At 50.3% G+C, this 17,330-nt stretch overlaps 3 protein-coding genes across 3 annotated transcripts; 1 reads left to right on the plus strand and 2 right to left on the minus strand.

Moving 5' to 3' along the window:
* On the plus strand, positions 1-7,278 carry LOC34618593. The gene is made up of 15 exons (XM_026338771.1): positions 1-49; positions 109-183; positions 351-401; positions 673-918; positions 1,013-1,105; positions 1,282-1,614; positions 2,635-2,858; positions 3,002-3,407; positions 3,675-4,085; positions 4,213-4,278; positions 4,441-4,661; positions 4,968-5,043; positions 5,262-5,504; positions 5,640-5,758; positions 7,213-7,278. Exons 1-15 carry the CDS (start codon positions 1-3, stop codon positions 7,276-7,278), a joined length of 2,679 nt encoding a protein of 892 aa, XP_026194556.1.
* Positions 7,279-7,938: 660 nt separating this feature from the next.
* LOC34618592 lies at positions 7,939-9,971 on the minus strand. The gene is made up of 5 exons (XM_026338772.1): positions 9,877-9,971; positions 9,647-9,731; positions 9,112-9,481; positions 8,377-8,838; positions 7,939-8,099 (listed from the first exon to the last, which is right to left on the minus strand). Exons 1-5 carry the CDS (start codon positions 9,969-9,971, stop codon positions 7,939-7,941), a joined length of 1,173 nt encoding a protein of 390 aa, XP_026194557.1.
* A 5,081-nt stretch (positions 9,972-15,052) lies between these two features.
* On the minus strand, positions 15,053-17,064 carry LOC34618591. The gene is made up of 4 exons (XM_026338773.1): positions 17,060-17,064; positions 16,761-16,924; positions 15,374-16,556; positions 15,053-15,185 (listed from the first exon to the last, which is right to left on the minus strand). The coding sequence occupies exons 1-4, from the start codon at positions 17,062-17,064 to the stop codon at positions 15,053-15,055; spliced, it is 1,485 nt and encodes a 494-aa protein (XP_026194558.1).
* Between the last annotated feature and the right edge of the window lie 266 nt (positions 17,065-17,330).

Consider the following 17,330-nt stretch of genomic DNA (forward strand, 5'->3'; position numbering starts at 1 on the left):
ATGTGCATGCAAGCCCGACCAGATAATTGTTCTTTTCAACCTCGAACGGGCAGACAATTCGGGATTTGAGGGCGCAAAAACGATGGGTCTGATTGCTTTTTGTCCCAGGAAATGCGATCCCCCTCATTCTATCCGTTTCAACCTCACCGGACATAGGCGTTGCTACGGGCATTCTCAGAGATGGTACGCTGGTGATCGCTTTTGGGTGCCTGTTTATGCTGTTACGCGAACGACTTCTTAGGAGCACTTGTAGAGGCTGCCTGACCTACACATATACACACACGCCCTTTTCGAGAATAAGCACTGGCTAACAGTTTTGCCTGCTTACCTGGTTGCGTTCGCTTGAACAGACAGCAATAATCTGGTGGACGCATATCCCTTTCTCTCAACAAGTGTCATAGGTACGTATTGCCTTCTCTCGCTCTACAGTTTCTGCCTTGATTGAAGTATGTGAACGGCTTATAGCTATCCCTGGATTATCATCACTGTTCAGTCGTGTGTTTTGCTTATGCAGAGTCATTCTTTGCTTCTGAGGGGACGGGTGAGTACGCACGTTTGTCTCTCACCCTACACCACCTTTGTGCACGCTTGTTAGCAATTACACTGGCACCTTGCTGGCTGCTAAAGTCGTTGAATTTAAGTGCAATAGCAATGGCTAGTACTTTGCTGCAGTCCAAGAAAACATCACGGCACTGCGGAAGAGCGAAGAGTCGATGACATTGGACTCGCTCGTGAATCAAGCTCCAAACTGGCTTCTTTTCCGCGTCAAGGAGACGTTTATCACACAGGACGTGCTAGAACGCGTTTCCACTCCCCAAAGTGCGACATGTATACGCAAAAAACGCTGGTGTAGCACCTCTTGCCTGATTGGAGCAAAAAGTGTGGTAGTGCGATGTGCGTTAGAAAGGCAGCCAGACAGTGTGCAAGTCCATTACACGACTTTTGTCCCGTTAAGCGCTTTCTGCTGCAGGACTTCCCTGTAGCAAGCTTAACCGCTGAAATCCGTACCCAGTGCACTGGCTTGGTTCTGTGTTTCTCAGTACGCGAGCTGTGGGAGTTGAAAGAGGAAAGAGACAAACTCCTGTTTGCGCTGCCGGGAGAGACCGTATACACACATGTCTGTGGCCCGCTGCCTTGGCAATCACCTAAAGTAGAAGATAACGGTGCGAAGGGCAATGTGTGCCACTGCCCACCCCTTCCTTAAGGCGTGTGAGCACACATCAAAGGAGTGCTATTATTTCCTGAGAATCCATCCTGTTTTTATGGCGTTTTCGCGTGCAGGATTTCGCCTATCGCCTGAAGATAGGGATCGAGTGGCAGAGCAACGTCTCAAATTGTGTAAGTTAAATTACCAGTTAGGCTGTCAGTTGGCCATAGGTCCGTCCCCCGCACTTTTGATGCAGCTAATTTTACAGCGATACCACTGCAAGCAAGGCTATTGTGGCCCATTACTCCTGTGTGTCAATGCAGTGGACACGCTTAAGCAAAAAATGCAAATGGATGGTCAGCTCCTGGATTATTTCGGTGCAATGCAATGGATGGCTTGTCCTTCAGTGGCACAACTATTCATCTCAAAACACTTGGAAAGCTCCAATGCCTTCCGACCCAAATCTGGTAGAAGGACCAAGCATAAGTGGTCTCCCTAATAAGCTGTCGCCTGCTGCCTTCCATTTACTCTCTGCTCAAGCCCCCAGGCACGTCTCAGCCACCCCAGTAGTTGCTTTTGACGATTGCCGATAGATTGGCCGGAGCCATAAGACCGGTTTTCGGGGATTTACCATTTTTGTTCATGCAGGCAATGAGCCAACACCGCGGTACCACACCGAATTGAAGGCATGGATTGAAAAGCCTAGCGTCCAGAAAATGGTGGAGGAATGGATCAGTAAACGTTAGTGACAGCACATATACTGTTAGTACACAAAACTCTCCCCGTACCGCTTTTCACCCTGATCTGCTGGAGTGAATAAAGGCACAATACATGCACTTTCGTGCGCCTTTACTGTATGAATACGATTCATGTGCATCAGAGAGGATTTGGGTCTCATCTTCTCCAATCGTGAGCGCTGTATGGATCCTTAAAGGAGTCGCAGCGCAAGCTCTTCGTGGTTAGTACATCCCAACCTTGCCCTTAATTAGTTCGTGTGTAAGGCGAAAACCATTTGAGCTTTATTACCTAAGTATAACCCAACCGCGTTCAGTGACGCAATGACAAATTTACGCTATTTCCACTCTGCATCCCCCTTCACCTTGCCTTTCGTTTTAGGTGTGCTGCCCCTGAAGCGCAATTCAAAAGACACATTTGGCCTTATGAATTTCTGCGGCAAGCAGTGCCATACTCTTTTCTCCAAAATGATACAACATCGACCCGAGAGTACTAGAGGCACGCGCTTAGTAGACGGTAATCCTCAGATTTTTCCTGATGCAGGTTTTGTCAACCAACGCATACGAATAGCTAGCATAATTAAAGCAAGGGGTCTGGAATTTGCCTTCGTTTATGTGGTGTTGACAACATCGCAAACAACTACAGCCCGCCCTTTGCGATCACACTGGATGTGACTCCTAGGTACACATACTTTCGCGCTTTGCCGAGCTCTCCGTTGCTTCCTGTTGGCCATTCTCTGTTTTGTCTCGCAGTGACCCGCCTCTTCAGTTTGCATCACCAGCGGCTACTCCAATTGGCGGAGGCATCGCTCGAGAGGTTGCTAGCTGTTGTGGCTTTGCAGTCCTCTGATGCTTGCAAAGCAGCGGGGAATAGTGTCATATGCAGACAAGAAGCCCAGCTTACGTCATCGACTGTTGATCCCGATGATCCACGATTCGATGTACCAGAGGATCTGCAACTTCTTGCCAGCCTTCCGGTATGCGGCAAGGGCTGAGTATACATACACCCTGCAGACCTCAGACTCGTGGGGTACATTCGGCGTTTGACCCTGCGTGCAACAAGGTTGCATTTAGTCTTCAACAAACGCCTCAACTGGACTAAGTGGCTGTGCTTTTTCAGAAGGCTAGAGGCAGTAAGCAAGGTCCTTGGTCACTTTTACATTTGCCAAAGAAGGGAAATCCCCAAGAGCCATGGACACTTGACGCTTTCGTCAAGGAAACGAACCACCTAGGCAGAGGCCTACTAGCCTTGAGAGCTCTCCAGACGTATGAGGCATCCGTGCAGTATGTTGGTACAGGCCGCCAGAGCGACAAGGCAACTCCCAATGCGTACCTCCTCTGCCAGACGTTATGGACTCGGGCAAGAGAGTTGCATGCAGGCAGCCAGGCCTTCGCGAATGAAGTAGAGAGCTGGAGAAGAGGTGGAGATGAACTTGGATCTGTTCTTCTGGCATTGCTACAGTCAAATCCAATGTGGGGCCTCCCCAATATCTATGCGCCGCTAACGTCAGCCTGTATGCAAGCAGGTGCGGCAAATCCCAGCCCTTCATGGGAATAATACACAATTAGGAGTATTACTTGGTGGAATACTAAAACAATGCCCTCAGCTCCTTTCTATTATCCATATTGTAGCAGCTAATCTATCTACAGAGAATACGCCTGAGATGCATACCAATTCAATGGGCACATGAGAGAGTTGAGGAAACCTGTAGGAATTACCCACGAACTCGCCCGGTTTTGCTTTGACAAATAAAGTGTTCCATTTCGATTAAAACGATTTGTGTGCTGTTTAGCGGGCGTTTTGCACTCGATTATAGAAGAATATAACAACAAGGTGGGAATCTTCAAGCGCATAGGGGCATCAGCAGTTCATGTTGGTGTCGCTTTGGTGAAGCGTCTGATGGGAAAGAAGCATCGCATAGCTCGAAAGCCCTCAACGTGGCCAGACCTTGAAAGACTCATGCAGCACGCATGGGTCGTCAGTCTCGGGTCCTACCGGGGGGCTCTAGAGGTAATTTACAGCCTAGCGACTGAGTTTAGGAAGACGTTTCTCGCGCCGAACGTGGTCGCACCATTTTCCCTCAAGCTTATGACGGGAGGAATGCTTGCCCTCTGGTCACAAAGGCACGCACAAGAATTTTCGTTTAATAATAGACAAATATCTGCTGCCAGGAAAACGTTCCTCCTGGCGGCCCTACTACACGGTGAGGCGGAACATGCTGTTTGCTTCTTTCTTAGCAAAGCCTGACACCCGAACACATTGAAGCACACATAAATCCATATGTGTGGCCTTACCTGAGGTCCATTGCTCTGTCTGAATTTTTCTTACAGAAAAAGGCCACATTGGATACGCTGTTGATCTAGTAATGGAGGTGGCCGACAAGCTACTCGGCGTCAGTGCGTGCAGTGTTTCTCTCTAAAACATAAAACCCCTGATTGAGTAGTGATATCAAGAAAATAAGGCTCGCTTCCTGCTCAGAGCACTCATATGTGATAGTGAGCCTCAAGTAGAGAACTTGATTACACCAGTTGAACCATGTGCAATATTGCCCTTTTCAGGATCTGTTGACTTTGGGCGTGTGTCTTACTTGGGAAACTTTGAGCTTCAGCTTAATGGAGCAGTTTCAGCTCTGTCAAAGAGAGGTCAGGTGCATCTGACTCGACAGCACTTGGAGGATTTATTTATTGAGTTGTCAGCAGGAGCAGAAGACCCAGTAGATGTTATACGCATGGCAGTGGACCTGGCGAACACATTACTAGCAACGAAAAATGTCCACAAGGTATAGATTGACACAGGGCTTCGAAACAATCAGCACATGAAGGATGGTACTCATATCGTGGCTGTAATGTGGAGATCAAGCCAGCCCATGAAGCAAGATACTCAGCCCCTCTCAATTCTTATTCCACATAGTACTGGTGCTCATGTCCCCGTGGCAAAGCATATTTTTGATTGTAATCTTGACGCATTACTCAGTTCAGGAGACCCGCTGCACAAGAAGAAGATGATGAAAGACTAATAAAAGAGGATAGCTGCATGGTAGCAGCCGGGAGTATTGGATAGCCAAATTTTGTGTATTATTGCTCAGGGTGCTCGTGTGCTGACTGGGGCCGTCTTCATGCAAACAGAGGCTTCTGTTCGCTTTCACTGCATTGGCATTCAGCGTCAGTCTATCTCATTGCTCTTACTGGAATAACACAATCAATCCTCTTATCCTGCTGCAGTATATGCTTGATTACTAAGAGAATACACCTGGTATAGTCTCAATACTACTGAAAGGTGTTCATCAACATTCCATTCGACCTTCATAAAGACTCTTTCCGCGAGTTCGATGATGAATATTTAGCATTTATCTGTCATCGCTCGCTTGCACTCTCTTCAGGCTACCTGACCGAGATAATCAGGAAGGACTTGGTTAAAGAGACGCCTGAGAGCGTCAAAGCGTACTTGAATGCTCTTTTTGCTACATTGCAGGTGGCGAAAATCAGTGAAGTGAATCAAACGATAAAAGGAACACTTGCAAAAAATGGTGCCCAGCTTGACATCTCATGCCCCTTTATGAATACTTTTATTGATGAGGAAAAGACTAAAGAGAGGCAGACGATGATATCCATGGCCGCAATTGGTACGCCTCGCTTCCTCCATTTGCATGAAATTGACCCGGGGAACAGCTCTAACATGATCTGCTTGGCTTGCTAGCCGTCTCGCCTCTCAGAGCCTCTCTTCCCTTCATGCCCCTTCGTATTCCAACGTTTTGCAGGCGCGCAATGGTCCGGCACTCACATCTTGCGTGAAATTGTAACGAGCGAATTGGCGTTTATTTCTCCATCAAACCCAATCGCTGCCAGAGCTTCGATAGCTAAGAGTATGGCGAAAATAGTGAATGAGCGCAAGTTTGAAAGGTGGCGAGTGGAGTCAGAAACCTTGAATGGGACGCTGATATATTGGCACTGCAGAATAGTGATACTAGTCTTTCTGTATCAGCTGCAATTGTCCCAGTCTGCATATTGCCTCTAATTGTTTTGATCTACGCATGCTTGAATTTTCGTTGAACCACAGATGTTCAGTGCCATTTCTGCCGTATCTATTGCTTTTTGCAGAGCTCAGACCTTCCATAGACCCGAAGTTGCACTACCTTTTTGCGGAAAGTAAGAACTACAACTGGGCATATAACGCTCCTCCTCTCTCTTTAAAATACACATGTACAAGAATGCTTTTCTTATCTAGCTAGTGATGCATCGAAAACACTATCTAGTACTCGTCATTTGGACAATGCATTTTTTCTTGTTGCCTCCGGTCCGGTGCGCTGTGATGCAGCTCGCGAATTTAACTGCGGTCTTTTCACTCATCCTGGTGAGTCAGAGTAGAGAGGTTTTACTTCAACGATGATGCAGATCTGGTGGTTTAACCATACTCAGTGACTGGCTTTCTGCGGCTGCTCAAGTCGTTTCGTTGTTGGGTAGAAGAAAAAATAATAGAAGCAAGCTATCACAGCTTAGGCCCTCTGTGCAACATTCCTCTCAGTGCCTTCGTCTTTGTGTACGTTTGCAGCATCTTATTTCAGCTCCATTGAAATTCGTAAGCTGCAAGTGTCAACACCCTGTGGCACATCCTTGCATGCTTAAAATGCTGGTCGTTCTTATTCATCCACAAACGCGTATAAGATGAGTTCATTTAATTGTTATCTGCCTTAACCTACAGCGCCTATAACATTTCTAAAGGGCCTGCCATTTGAAAATTAAAGATCGAGTAGCGGCACATTATTCAAATGGATATGATTGCGTGCGCTGTTACCTGCAGCCAGGGAACTGCAAGGAAAGCTGAAACACGCTGGTGGGTTCAAAGGAAGGACACAAACTAGACTAGAGAAACACAAACTGCCGCTACCAAGGGTTTTCTGCTTTCCTCAATTACTAGGTGTGTCTTCTTTCAGCTCTTCTCCTCCACCGCAATGTTAGGCGTTCTGGGGGTGTATGTGCAGCTTACGTTTTGGACGGTCGGGACTTCGTCACCCGAGAACAAATCGTTCTTGATCCCATTGTAAATATAGGCCACTTGTCTGTCACTTACAGAACTCTCAAGAAGCTCGGCTATCACGGAGGTAAAGAGGAAAACTGAAATTCTCGCCTAACGCTAGAAGAGCTCAAAGACACTCAAAGCTGCCCAGGTGTTGCGCTAAATAGGTTAGCAGTATAGCAGAACCACCAGAGGCAGTGCAGCTGTGCACTCAAATTTTAGCACATAACTGCTGTCAGACCAACTGTATGTCTTTCTCTTGCATTGATGCGATACAGGAATATCCGTGGGACCGCCAGTGAATTCCCCCAGAAAAGATTAGTGGAGGCACACACAAAGCGTTGAACGAATTAAGGCCAACAGCGACCGTGGAAACATGCTGAAAGCAATGTCGTACATGGCGCATCAAAGAAAACGTAAAAGCAGCAGAGCAATCATAGCAATGGCCCTTCATGCCCCCTTAAGTCTTATCCTACCTGCATGAACGCTCTTAAGGCTGCAGGAGGAAGCAGCTATCTGTTCCTTGTTGCTGCTTTCTCTATGAAGCTTCTTTAGACCCTTGAAGCGCCACTCTCCGGACGCCCCTTATAAACTAGCTCAGGTGGCATTTACCCATTTGGGGACCGTGTGCTGTAGCACACTTAACGGCTGAGGGGAACACGTGTCAGAGTAATTTGCCCAGCAGGGATAAACAATCTTTAAAGTAGCTCTTTTCGTCTCGCGTCAGGTAATGGTTCCCATACAGTGCGTTAAGCTACAGACCAGCGTTTGGTTTGGCGTGTAGTGTGCTTTAGCCAATTTTCGGAAGGCTCTAGTTCGCGTGGAGCAAGGGATGGGTCTCTGGCTCCATGAATGCGTGAGAAATTTGTTCAGTACGATGAAATCCTATCTCGTCTACTTGAGAAGCGACAATAAAACCACCTGACGTCAGGCTAAGCGTGTTGTTTGAAACGGAAGAGAGAGGATTGAAACAGGGTGTGGAGGGGTGAGAGACTATGTATTTCTCTCCCCACGCTGAAAGAAGTACATACAAGCCCTTTTATTTATATGTTGTAGTTGTTGGTGATCCTCTTGTAGAGCTCCTGTGCTGTGATTCCCACTGTCAGTCCGGCAGTCAGCAAAGCAGTGCCAACAACAACTGCACCGCCGGTGACCACCACCCCAACAGCAGATCCTACAACAGGCAAACCACACCACGGAGACCCTTTGGATTCAATTTTCTCGCAAGAAGAATGGGCCATCACTTTCGAAAATACTAGCAAATGCGCAGGGTGGGCAGGTTAACTGGATAGGCACGGTATGCTACGAATATTTTAGGGTCTTTAGATTAAGAGGCTAGATCATACCAATTGCAAAGAGCACTTCTGCGGTACTGGCCAGTCCGAAGTCTGAGCATACGCAGTATCTGCACACCACCTTTTAACCTGAAACTTGAACCCTAAATCATTGATATTATGGGGCCTGCTAATATATCGACAAACCTCTCCAGTCTTCCGGGATTTCCTCAGCACCGTCGTCTCCAAAGTAAAGCTTCACAAATGGTTCTGGATGATGATCTATATACACAACTTGTGGTTGTTCCTTCGGCTTTGAATGCTCAGTAGGGCCACAAACGACTGCAGCCTCGCCTGGGGCTGCACGCGGGCTTAACTGCTTAGTCTCAGCAGAAGCATCAGGCGGTACAGAGGGAGCCTCTATTGGAGGGGAGATAACTCCATATCCCGGCTCAGTTGGGCTCCCACGACAGACCTGAGCCAGCGAAAGCACCGCAGCGGCACGTGGACAGCGTACACGCCAGTAAACGCACAAGGATACAATATATGCTGAACGAGCTAGCAAACAGTCAGTTTCAGCCATTCTGTGCACTGTAGTTCCTGAATTTTCAGCTGGCGCTGGCTCACGGCGTTCCAGCCTTGAGCGCCTCTTTCTAGAGGCGGCCCAATCTGTACTGGCTCTGAATCAGGTGCCCGAGTGATATCCTGCTCTGCCAGATTGGGAGGGGGCCCTTCGGGTTCCGGCTCGACGGGGCCCTCGCAGCAGCGCTGCAACAAAGAGGGTTCCACAGAGCAGCCACTAGTAAACCAGCGGGAATAATCATAGTGTGCCTGCTTTTAGGAAACTACAAAGGCTGCGCAGACGCTGCTGCCTATGGGCAGTCAGGCGTTCGGTGTGCAGCCTAGTGTGAAACAGACAGCGTCGACTCACGAGGGTCCAGCAGGGCATAGGACAGGCTACCGGCTGAGGTACAGTTTGGTGACCACTATCTTTTGGAGCCTCTGTCTGGACAGCTTGCGCCGCCGGCTGTACAAGCGGCTCTGAAGCCTCATACACGCCAGAAGGCTCTCGTGAACTCTGTTCCGGAGAGAATAAAAAGGTCACGTGTATGGGGCTCTGCGCTCCGGAGGCCGCTGGCTGCGCGTCTTGATCTGGGCCCCTAACGGGTGACTCATGCACCTCCAACTGCATTTGTGGTTGCTTGGATGCATTACTACCGGGAACTTCTGTAGGTGCACCGTGCATGCTCATAGGAGTCTCCGAAGCAACCTCGCCTGACGCAAACCTTACGCGGGTTGCCAGATGGTCAGCCTAAGCACACAAGACAAAACCAATTACTGTGTTAGATTTGCTAACTTAGCAAGCCAGCGTGATATACTGGCATATTCGAAGGTTTCAGTGGAATTTCGTTGATGGTTTTACAGCCACTGTCTGTAAGCACATTGCACGGCGTGAGAGGGAGTCAGAAAAGCTCACTGCAGCTTCATCCACATTTCCGCCTCCAGAGGGGCATATTGAGTTGCCACAGGAGCCTATCAAGGCCCCTGGAAGCTCACATATACTGCAGATCGGAGGACACAGAGGGTAAACAGCACGTGGGAGAAGGGAAAAGGGAGACTGTGCCTCGTAGTGAGGAATATTCCCATTGCGTCAGGCACTTTTTGTGGAGCGACTTAAGGGTTTGAAGGCACTTATTTCTTTCTTACGTGCAAGCTGCCTCATGGGGCACCCGGCGAGTATGGCCATGGGGGTAGATAGTGTGAGCATGCTCCCTCGGCGTTGGTATTACTCTTGATTCCATCATGTTGGAATGAAGATTGAACTCTTTGAAAAAGTTCCTTCGTCATATGCAAAAGCCTGAAGCTAGTCAGAGCTTCATCTGCAGAAGTAAAGAGGGCGTTTAGGCTTTTGAACGGTTGTTTGGAATGCACTTTTCACCAGGAGGGAGTGCCTCCAGAATTCTTGCAAATACAGGCTGGAGGCGTTCGAATTCAAGCCACCAAGAAACCCTGCTCAAAAATAAAGATGTGTTAAGTACCTAGGTGTTTTGTTAACAACAAAAGTGGAAGAGTGCACGAACAAACCGGACTTCGTTTGAATTAACCACTGCCGACGGGAGTTTGGTGGTAGAAGCGATGATACACGGGAGAAGGGAATTCAGATGAAGATTTAGCAAAAATCGTAGATTCTGCTTATAATAAAAGTAAAGGACACGAGCATTTTTTTGAAATTTCTTATTTTGGTCCTTGTTTGCTGTGCTCATCGAGGCAGAAGAGCGCCTCTGCTAGCTGACAGCCGATCCGATTGGATGAGCTTTCTGATTTTCCCCAATGCACTCCTAGGTTTTCTTTTCACGTAACGCAGCTGATTTATTCTTGCTACCAGTGTGCTAATTTCTGTTTTGGAGATGGAGTCCTTCAGGATTTTGCGGCGGTGTTCCTCTTATGCACGGGCGTGTGGGTCATTAACCAAGCTAAACCAAATTATTGCTGTTAGTTTACCCAAAAATCTAACGCTTTTTTCAATATGCATATAGTATATACAGGCTTTTGCGGTTACAGGGCTTTCAAAGCGCCCATGCTTGTTATTTGACACCCTTCCTCTTATATTGCCAAGCCGCCACCTATGGAAAACCTGGCCTGACACCTTTACATACGTTTTAACGGACATATGCGCAACAAAGCAGGAAAATTGATAAAGAAATACGTAATTTTTGCGTAGAGCTATGCGAAGAAGGCATTCTTAATTTGCATAAGTCAAGCCAGTCCAATCTAACGTCCAAAGAGTGATTTCGCGACCCAGAAGAGCGTGCATGAAGTGAATTCAATGCTTAGAATAATAATCAAAAAATAGGAAATTTGTTTTTAACTGCTTTGCTGGACGCGGGTTCTTCTTCACGCTGTTCCCACAATTGCGAATCGATGCATTTTCGCAGCCTGGTAGTACATTCATTATTGCTGCGATTCATTATGCCCATGAAAGAGATAGTATATTCTCAAGATTTCCGGGATCCGAGAGATCTGTGGTGTGAGTCCATCAAATGGCCTGTGCAGTCCCCAGTAATGCGTTTATGGCCTTTCAGCTTTCGGATCATGTCGCCCAAAAGGAAGCCAGCGTACAAAAAGCACATAAACGAACGTATTTTCCTAGCTCTCTGAACACTTTGGGGAACACGAGTTCAAGAAGGCCTCTGCTCGTTTCAGGGTATTCTGCATCACTCCGGTGAAAGACCAAGAGGTCAGAGTGTCAGTCTCCAGTTCTGCGATCTTCCTGTGCATCTCATAGCACTGTTCCAGCTTCTAATTAACACCCCAAAAATACAAGTTTTTCCTGTTGCCGAAAAAGTAAAATACTAATACCTGCTCTGCCAGCGCTACAGTTGATTGCGTGCGTTCCATTTCTGTGTTGATGACGGTAAGTTGGCATTCAAACGCTGCCAAAAACCTGTTCAAAATATACAAAATGCATGCACAGCCACTGTTCGCGTCATAGGTGGCCAATTCGTACGCCTTCTCCTCTTCTGCAATCTTTTCAAGCCGCTCAGGGACGCCTGCCTGCTGCAATCGCACCAACATTTGTTGCACGTGTAAGTTGTTCATTCCTGTCATGTCCTCTCTAGGGTTTGTTTTTCCCCAGAGGGAAAGCAGCTCGCCGACGCCTCCTGCTGGGCTTTGGAAAGCCAGGGGTACTGTCGGTAAAAGTACCTTTTTCGCTGTCATAGGAAAAGGTGAACGCATGCAAACGCCATGAGAACATGAGAAATATGTGAAAATACATGGGCTCCTGCAAAGGCATGCACCTCTTTCAGTACGTTTTTGATTATTTACTTCTTCGGTGTTTGGAAACGATAAATGACCGTCATAAGCAGAGTTCTCCAAGACCCTTGGCGTCCCCGGAAGATCTGTGTCTGCCGAATCGGATGCGGTTTCTCGACTCCTCCCTAGCTCCACTGAACTTTCTTCTTCGAGGGGTAAATCCGTATCAATTGTGGGCGACGCATTACTCCTTTTAGACAGATTGAACTCTGGACCGGTATGTGACGCATACTGAGAAAAGTTCTTGGGCATCGACTCCAATCGGGAAGTAGCAGTGCTCGTGATACAGATGTTCTGAGAGGTGAGTGCCGTCTTATTGGGCTCCCGATGCTCCTCGATTCCGTGCTCGAGCGTTTGAAGCGGTTTCACGAGAGGCACAGGAACCGTCATGTCACCGTCTGCGTAGAAAGCCCGTGTCGTTTCACTGAAAAAAACTTCTGTCCCTCTCTCCCTGCTATCAAAGTGCATCCACGTTTTGGAACCATCCTCGAGAGTTTTAAAGGCCACCAGGCCGATTTGCGTTTTGCGCCAGCAAAGGCCATGCGCATCCGGCTTTTCAGGAGCCTTGTACTGGTCACGCTCTTGGAACCCAGAATTCCACTCAAAGCAATGGTCGGTATCCATTGACAGCTGACGCATTCAAGTAGTAGCCCGGATAGGACACTCATATTTGCGAATATAACAGAAAAACAGTGGACGCAATGACCGAATTAGTGGCTCGTGATCGCATGGTGTACGTGTAGCTCAGTTGCACATGCAAAAACGAAGTGTACCTTATGAGTTTATTCCGAGAAGCGCATGTGTGTCATCAAAGGGTGCAAAAATGCTTTCCGCAGATTGCTGACACAGAAAGCTTTCATCAGCAGCCGCAGATCCTGCGCATGAAATGATGCTTGGTCTGTCCGTGAATCCTATTGGGGGTCTCAGGCGCAGTATACGGTGCTCAACGGTGTCTCTAACAAAGAAAATCCGGACTGATAACTTCTTTTCCATCTGTCGGATATGCGCCAAGTGCCCTACAAGCTGCCGGAGTCGCCATGGACTCATGAAGGGCTCGCATGCTAGCAGATGCCCTGAACGAAGACACAGATAACATCGTGCCAACTATGGTCAGATAGCTAGCCGTTATTTCGCATCAAAGGAAACCTTTGCACTACCTAGCGTAGGGTTCGGTACAGGAAGAGTTTCTTGCATCATACTTAGACATGACTCGCGCTACAGATGTGTAGAGGACTGTTTAAAATGCTGTTAAAAAAGGACTCGAAACCTAACTAACTTACCTGCTCCTTGGAGACCATCGACCCCATGCAAGGCAGAGGAGAAGGCTGGAACTAGCAGCACTGCACCATGGCTCTCCGTGACGAACTTGCGGATAGCATGTGCGCTGCACTCAATACTTGTATGCCCCGTGATCCTCAGTATTTTGTTGCCGATGCCACTACCTGCGGGATCAAGTCTTCTGAATACCTGGGCCAAGTGTGGCTCCAGCAACGCTAGAAAGGCAGGAAACGTAGAGGCGATCACAATCTTGGCAGCACAATTTTCCTGTAGTATGTCTGTCACTGCGGCCACAATCGCTTGCGTCTTTGTACTGTGCGCTGCTGCGGACTCTTCTGCCGCCACCTGCGGGAAGCCGAGACACAAAAATTCTTCGTGTGTTGTGTCTTTTCCTATCTGGAACTGCTCGTCTATTGGGTGCCCAGGGGACCGAATCGACAACCTTTTCCTCCGCCTCTCAGGGCTCCCTACTCCTGCTGTAACCGAACTCTCTGAAAGATCACTGCGCAAACATAGCGCCGCGCGCTGAGAAACGTCGGCCACGTCTCCCAAAAGTGTACAGTGCAGAGCGGCCTGTCGCAGGCGCAAGATCCATTCCAAAGGATGCAGAGAAACTTTCTGCCGTCTAGTCGCCAGCTGTGCAACAGCCGTTTCTTCCAAACGCCGGTACACTTCCATTTCATGCGTAGAGGCGAACGACAACATTTGGAACGTTACACATATATCTGGCAATACCGGCTGTATCAGGCGAACCTGAATTTGCATGCGTTGCAGGAGGGCTGCCGCGTCACGACACAGGAGTTTGCCTCTTTCTTGCCTCTGTCTTAAATCGCTTTGTGTTCGCCGCAGCACAGCACGCCACGCTCTCTGTCTCGTTGCTCCCCCCCCACTTGTATCCTCTTCGCAACAAGTTGCAGCTGCCTCGGTGCTTCCGCAAAAACACGCCTCAATGCGCACCACCTCCCTGTCTCTGCCTTCCATTTGCAACTCTCGCTCTGATTGCTTCAGGCCGACTAGCTGCAAGAGGCCAGAAGGGTCTTGAACAAAAAGGCCTACTTCCCAGAGTCTCGCTCCATGCCGCTCTTGCAAATCGGAGGAGCTCCCCCTCGCCGGAGGCGGCTCCCAGGGCGGTGCCTCCCCTAAGGCGGTTGTGAGACCCCAACGATAGGGTGCAGCGATTGCCTTGACGGTGTCGGCGAGTTTTTCCCTGCCGAGAAGCAGGTGAACCTCATCTAGCACGAGCCTATGCCACTTGCGCGCCAGCAGAAAACATTGCATGCATGAGCAGCGAGGCCTCTGAGGGCCCCAAAGGGACACATGACTCTGGCTGGCTGTCTTGGGAGTGCTGCACTTCCCCTTGGCTGATCCGCCTCTCCGACGTTTGGAGGTTTGGCTCTCTGGCGTGCTGGGAAGCATGGGCAGCTTCCTGTAGAAGGGAGAGGGCGAAGACGGCAGAGAGGGGAGTTTTGGGGGGCTGTCAACGTCTCGATGCTTTTTTCTCGCGGCGAAGCATTGCGGCTTTCCGGGAGTCGCAATGCGACGTTCCTCCACATCCTCTGAGCCCCCTCCGAGCTCCGCGTCGAACGGTGTGCAACTTGGCATAAAAAGGCCATCACCCCTGGACAGATCCGCCTCTCCTTCTCCAGCAGCGTGTTGCATGCACAGATCCTGGGAAGGCAGCTGCGTGCGAGATCGCTGCCGGCTCTGCCAGGCCTCTTGGCGTTGCCTTCGAGGCGCTCTTTGGTCATAAGGTGGCCGCTTGCACAGACACCCCACGTCTTCAAGCGCCTCATAGGAGACTAGCACCACATGAGCTCCCTGGAGCACGGAGGGTGTTATTAGGGGGCACCCTGGAGACACATGCAGCAAACCAGCGGGCGGAGGCACACACAGCGTCAGCAGAGGGCCAAGGCGTGCGGCAGCTGTCGGGCGTGGAGGCTGCGGCTGAGACTTCCCTCCTCCTGCGTCTACCCTACTACTCCGCAGTCATACTTACACGCAGAGCCAACCGCAGATGACCTACTGCCTAAGCCCCCTAAGTGTAACAACGGCGGTGTGGTACTTTGACGCACCCGTTTCTCTCAGGTGCCGCTGCATATTCAAGACGCGCAGCTTCATGCCACAGAGGCGGTGTATCTCGGCTTCCCACTGCGGAAGAATACTGGCCGGAGTCAGAACCAGCGATGCCAGCACTTCTTCGCCTTCCTCCAAGTCGTCTCTCTCGCTCCTAAGGTCAGCGCCTCTTTCGCAACAGTTTCCGGCACCCGAAACTTCTCTCGAAAATTCCAGATCCCCCGTTGGAAGTGTAGCTGCGATGAGCGCGACTGGCTGCATGCGGATGCACAGGCCGCCGTCATCTGCAAGAAGCCCCCCTCTGGCAAAGTACGCCCCCCTAGAAAGATCTCCTGGGAAGAAAAAGGAGTCGATATCTTCGTGGTGGCGAGAAGAAGCCTCCTTCTCACACGGAAGCAGCCGCCCCTCCCTCTCAAGCATCCACAGAAGGCCTTCAAGATGAAATCCATAGGCCCCCCTTCGCAGCAGTTGCTGCACCTGATACGGAGAGAAGGCAACTCTGAGCAAGCGTTCGCCAGCGGTGCTGCCCCCTGCACTCGCACATGCCGCGGCAGCATCGCAAACAGAGACTCTTTCGCTTGCTGGCACTTCCTGCACATCCGCCGAGAAGCCTCCCGCATTGTGAGGCCTCTGATTGCAGACGCCCTCCTCCACCCTGCCGTCTGGCGCTGTCGAGCTAGCAGAGCCTTGCAGCCGCTGCAGCAAACGCTCCCGTCGGCGCTGAGGATGGTGGAGGGGCTGTTCTAATGACTGGCAATCGCTCTCCTGCTTAAGACGCCCTCGCCTTTCGAAACCTCCTTCCTGGCACCGCCTCCCCCCAGCAGCAAACGCCTCTGCCCAGTCAACCTGGTCGGCGGTACTAGCGCTGCTGCTAGCTATGCTGCTGCTAGCTATGCTGCTGCTCGTGTTGCTGCTAGCTATGCTGCTGCTCGTGTTGCTGCTAGCCATGCTGCTAGTGCCACTGTAACGCACTGCACAGTTCTCTAGCGCCTGAGAGCCACCAACGCCCCTCTTATTCTCCGGTGGACTCGCAGCACCTGACCACGCCGATTGCTTTTTTGGAGTTGTCAGAGGGCGCCCAAACGGGAGGGGGTTAAACCGTCTGGCGGTTGCTTCTATTATGGTACGACTTAGAGAGGAAGCAGGCCGTCGAGCAGAAGACTTCAGTGTGCCTCGCCTGGAAGCTGCAGATCCAGAGAATGGCGTGGAAAGCTCCAAAACTGCGCTTTCAAGCAGCCCAGGAGCACAGGGGAGCCTCGCGGGGGGTCGTGGGGGAGTCAAGTATGGAGAGGCTACACCCACAGAACCAAATAGCTCAGTACCGTCTCCTCTTACTCCTACTCCTGCTGCTGCACCTGCTGCAGCTCCTCCTCCTACTCCTCCTCCGACTCCTCCTCCTACGCCTCCTGCTGCTGCTGCTGTACCTGCTGCGGAGTTGAGCACCTCCAGTGGCCGTTGCGGCGTTGAGGGTTCGTCGAAGCGACTTGGAGAGAGGCGAGGAGGGGGAAAGGGTCCCCCTTCGAACTGTGGCAGCGCAGCTGCAGCGTGCTTCACAGCCTGTCTGGCGGCTTCTGCGGAGGCAACTGCGCTTCCCTCTTCCTGGTATTGAAAAAAAGGATGCTCAGAATACTCCTTGAGGCCAGGGAGTGGTGAGGGGCAGGCTCTCGTAGACTTCTCTTCTGGAGCACTCGACGGCAGCTGCTCCAGAGGCACAGCAGGAGGCAGCATCTCTGCAGCAGAGGGGCGCTCAGCAGGCTCGCGAGAAGGAGAAATCCTCGGAAAAGGCTGGTGTGTTGCAGCAGCCACGACGGACAGGAGGGCTTGCGGTGAGGCTGCTGTTGTGTTTGGCAGTGAATGGGGGGGGGTGTACAAGTGTGTGCCGGAGGCGCCTTGTGAGAGGCGGTGAAAAGATGATTTTTCAGGAGCACTAGACACTGTTGTTGAGGCGGCTGCTGCCGATGGAGGCGGCTCGTGGTGTTGTTGAGTCCTCTGCG

This window comes from Cyclospora cayetanensis, unplaced genomic scaffold (assembly GCF_002999335.1).
Source record: "Cyclospora cayetanensis isolate NF1_C8 unplaced genomic scaffold, CcayRef3 CcayRef3_contig_30, whole genome shotgun sequence".
NCBI lineage: Eukaryota > Apicomplexa > Conoidasida > Eucoccidiorida > Eimeriidae > Cyclospora > Cyclospora cayetanensis.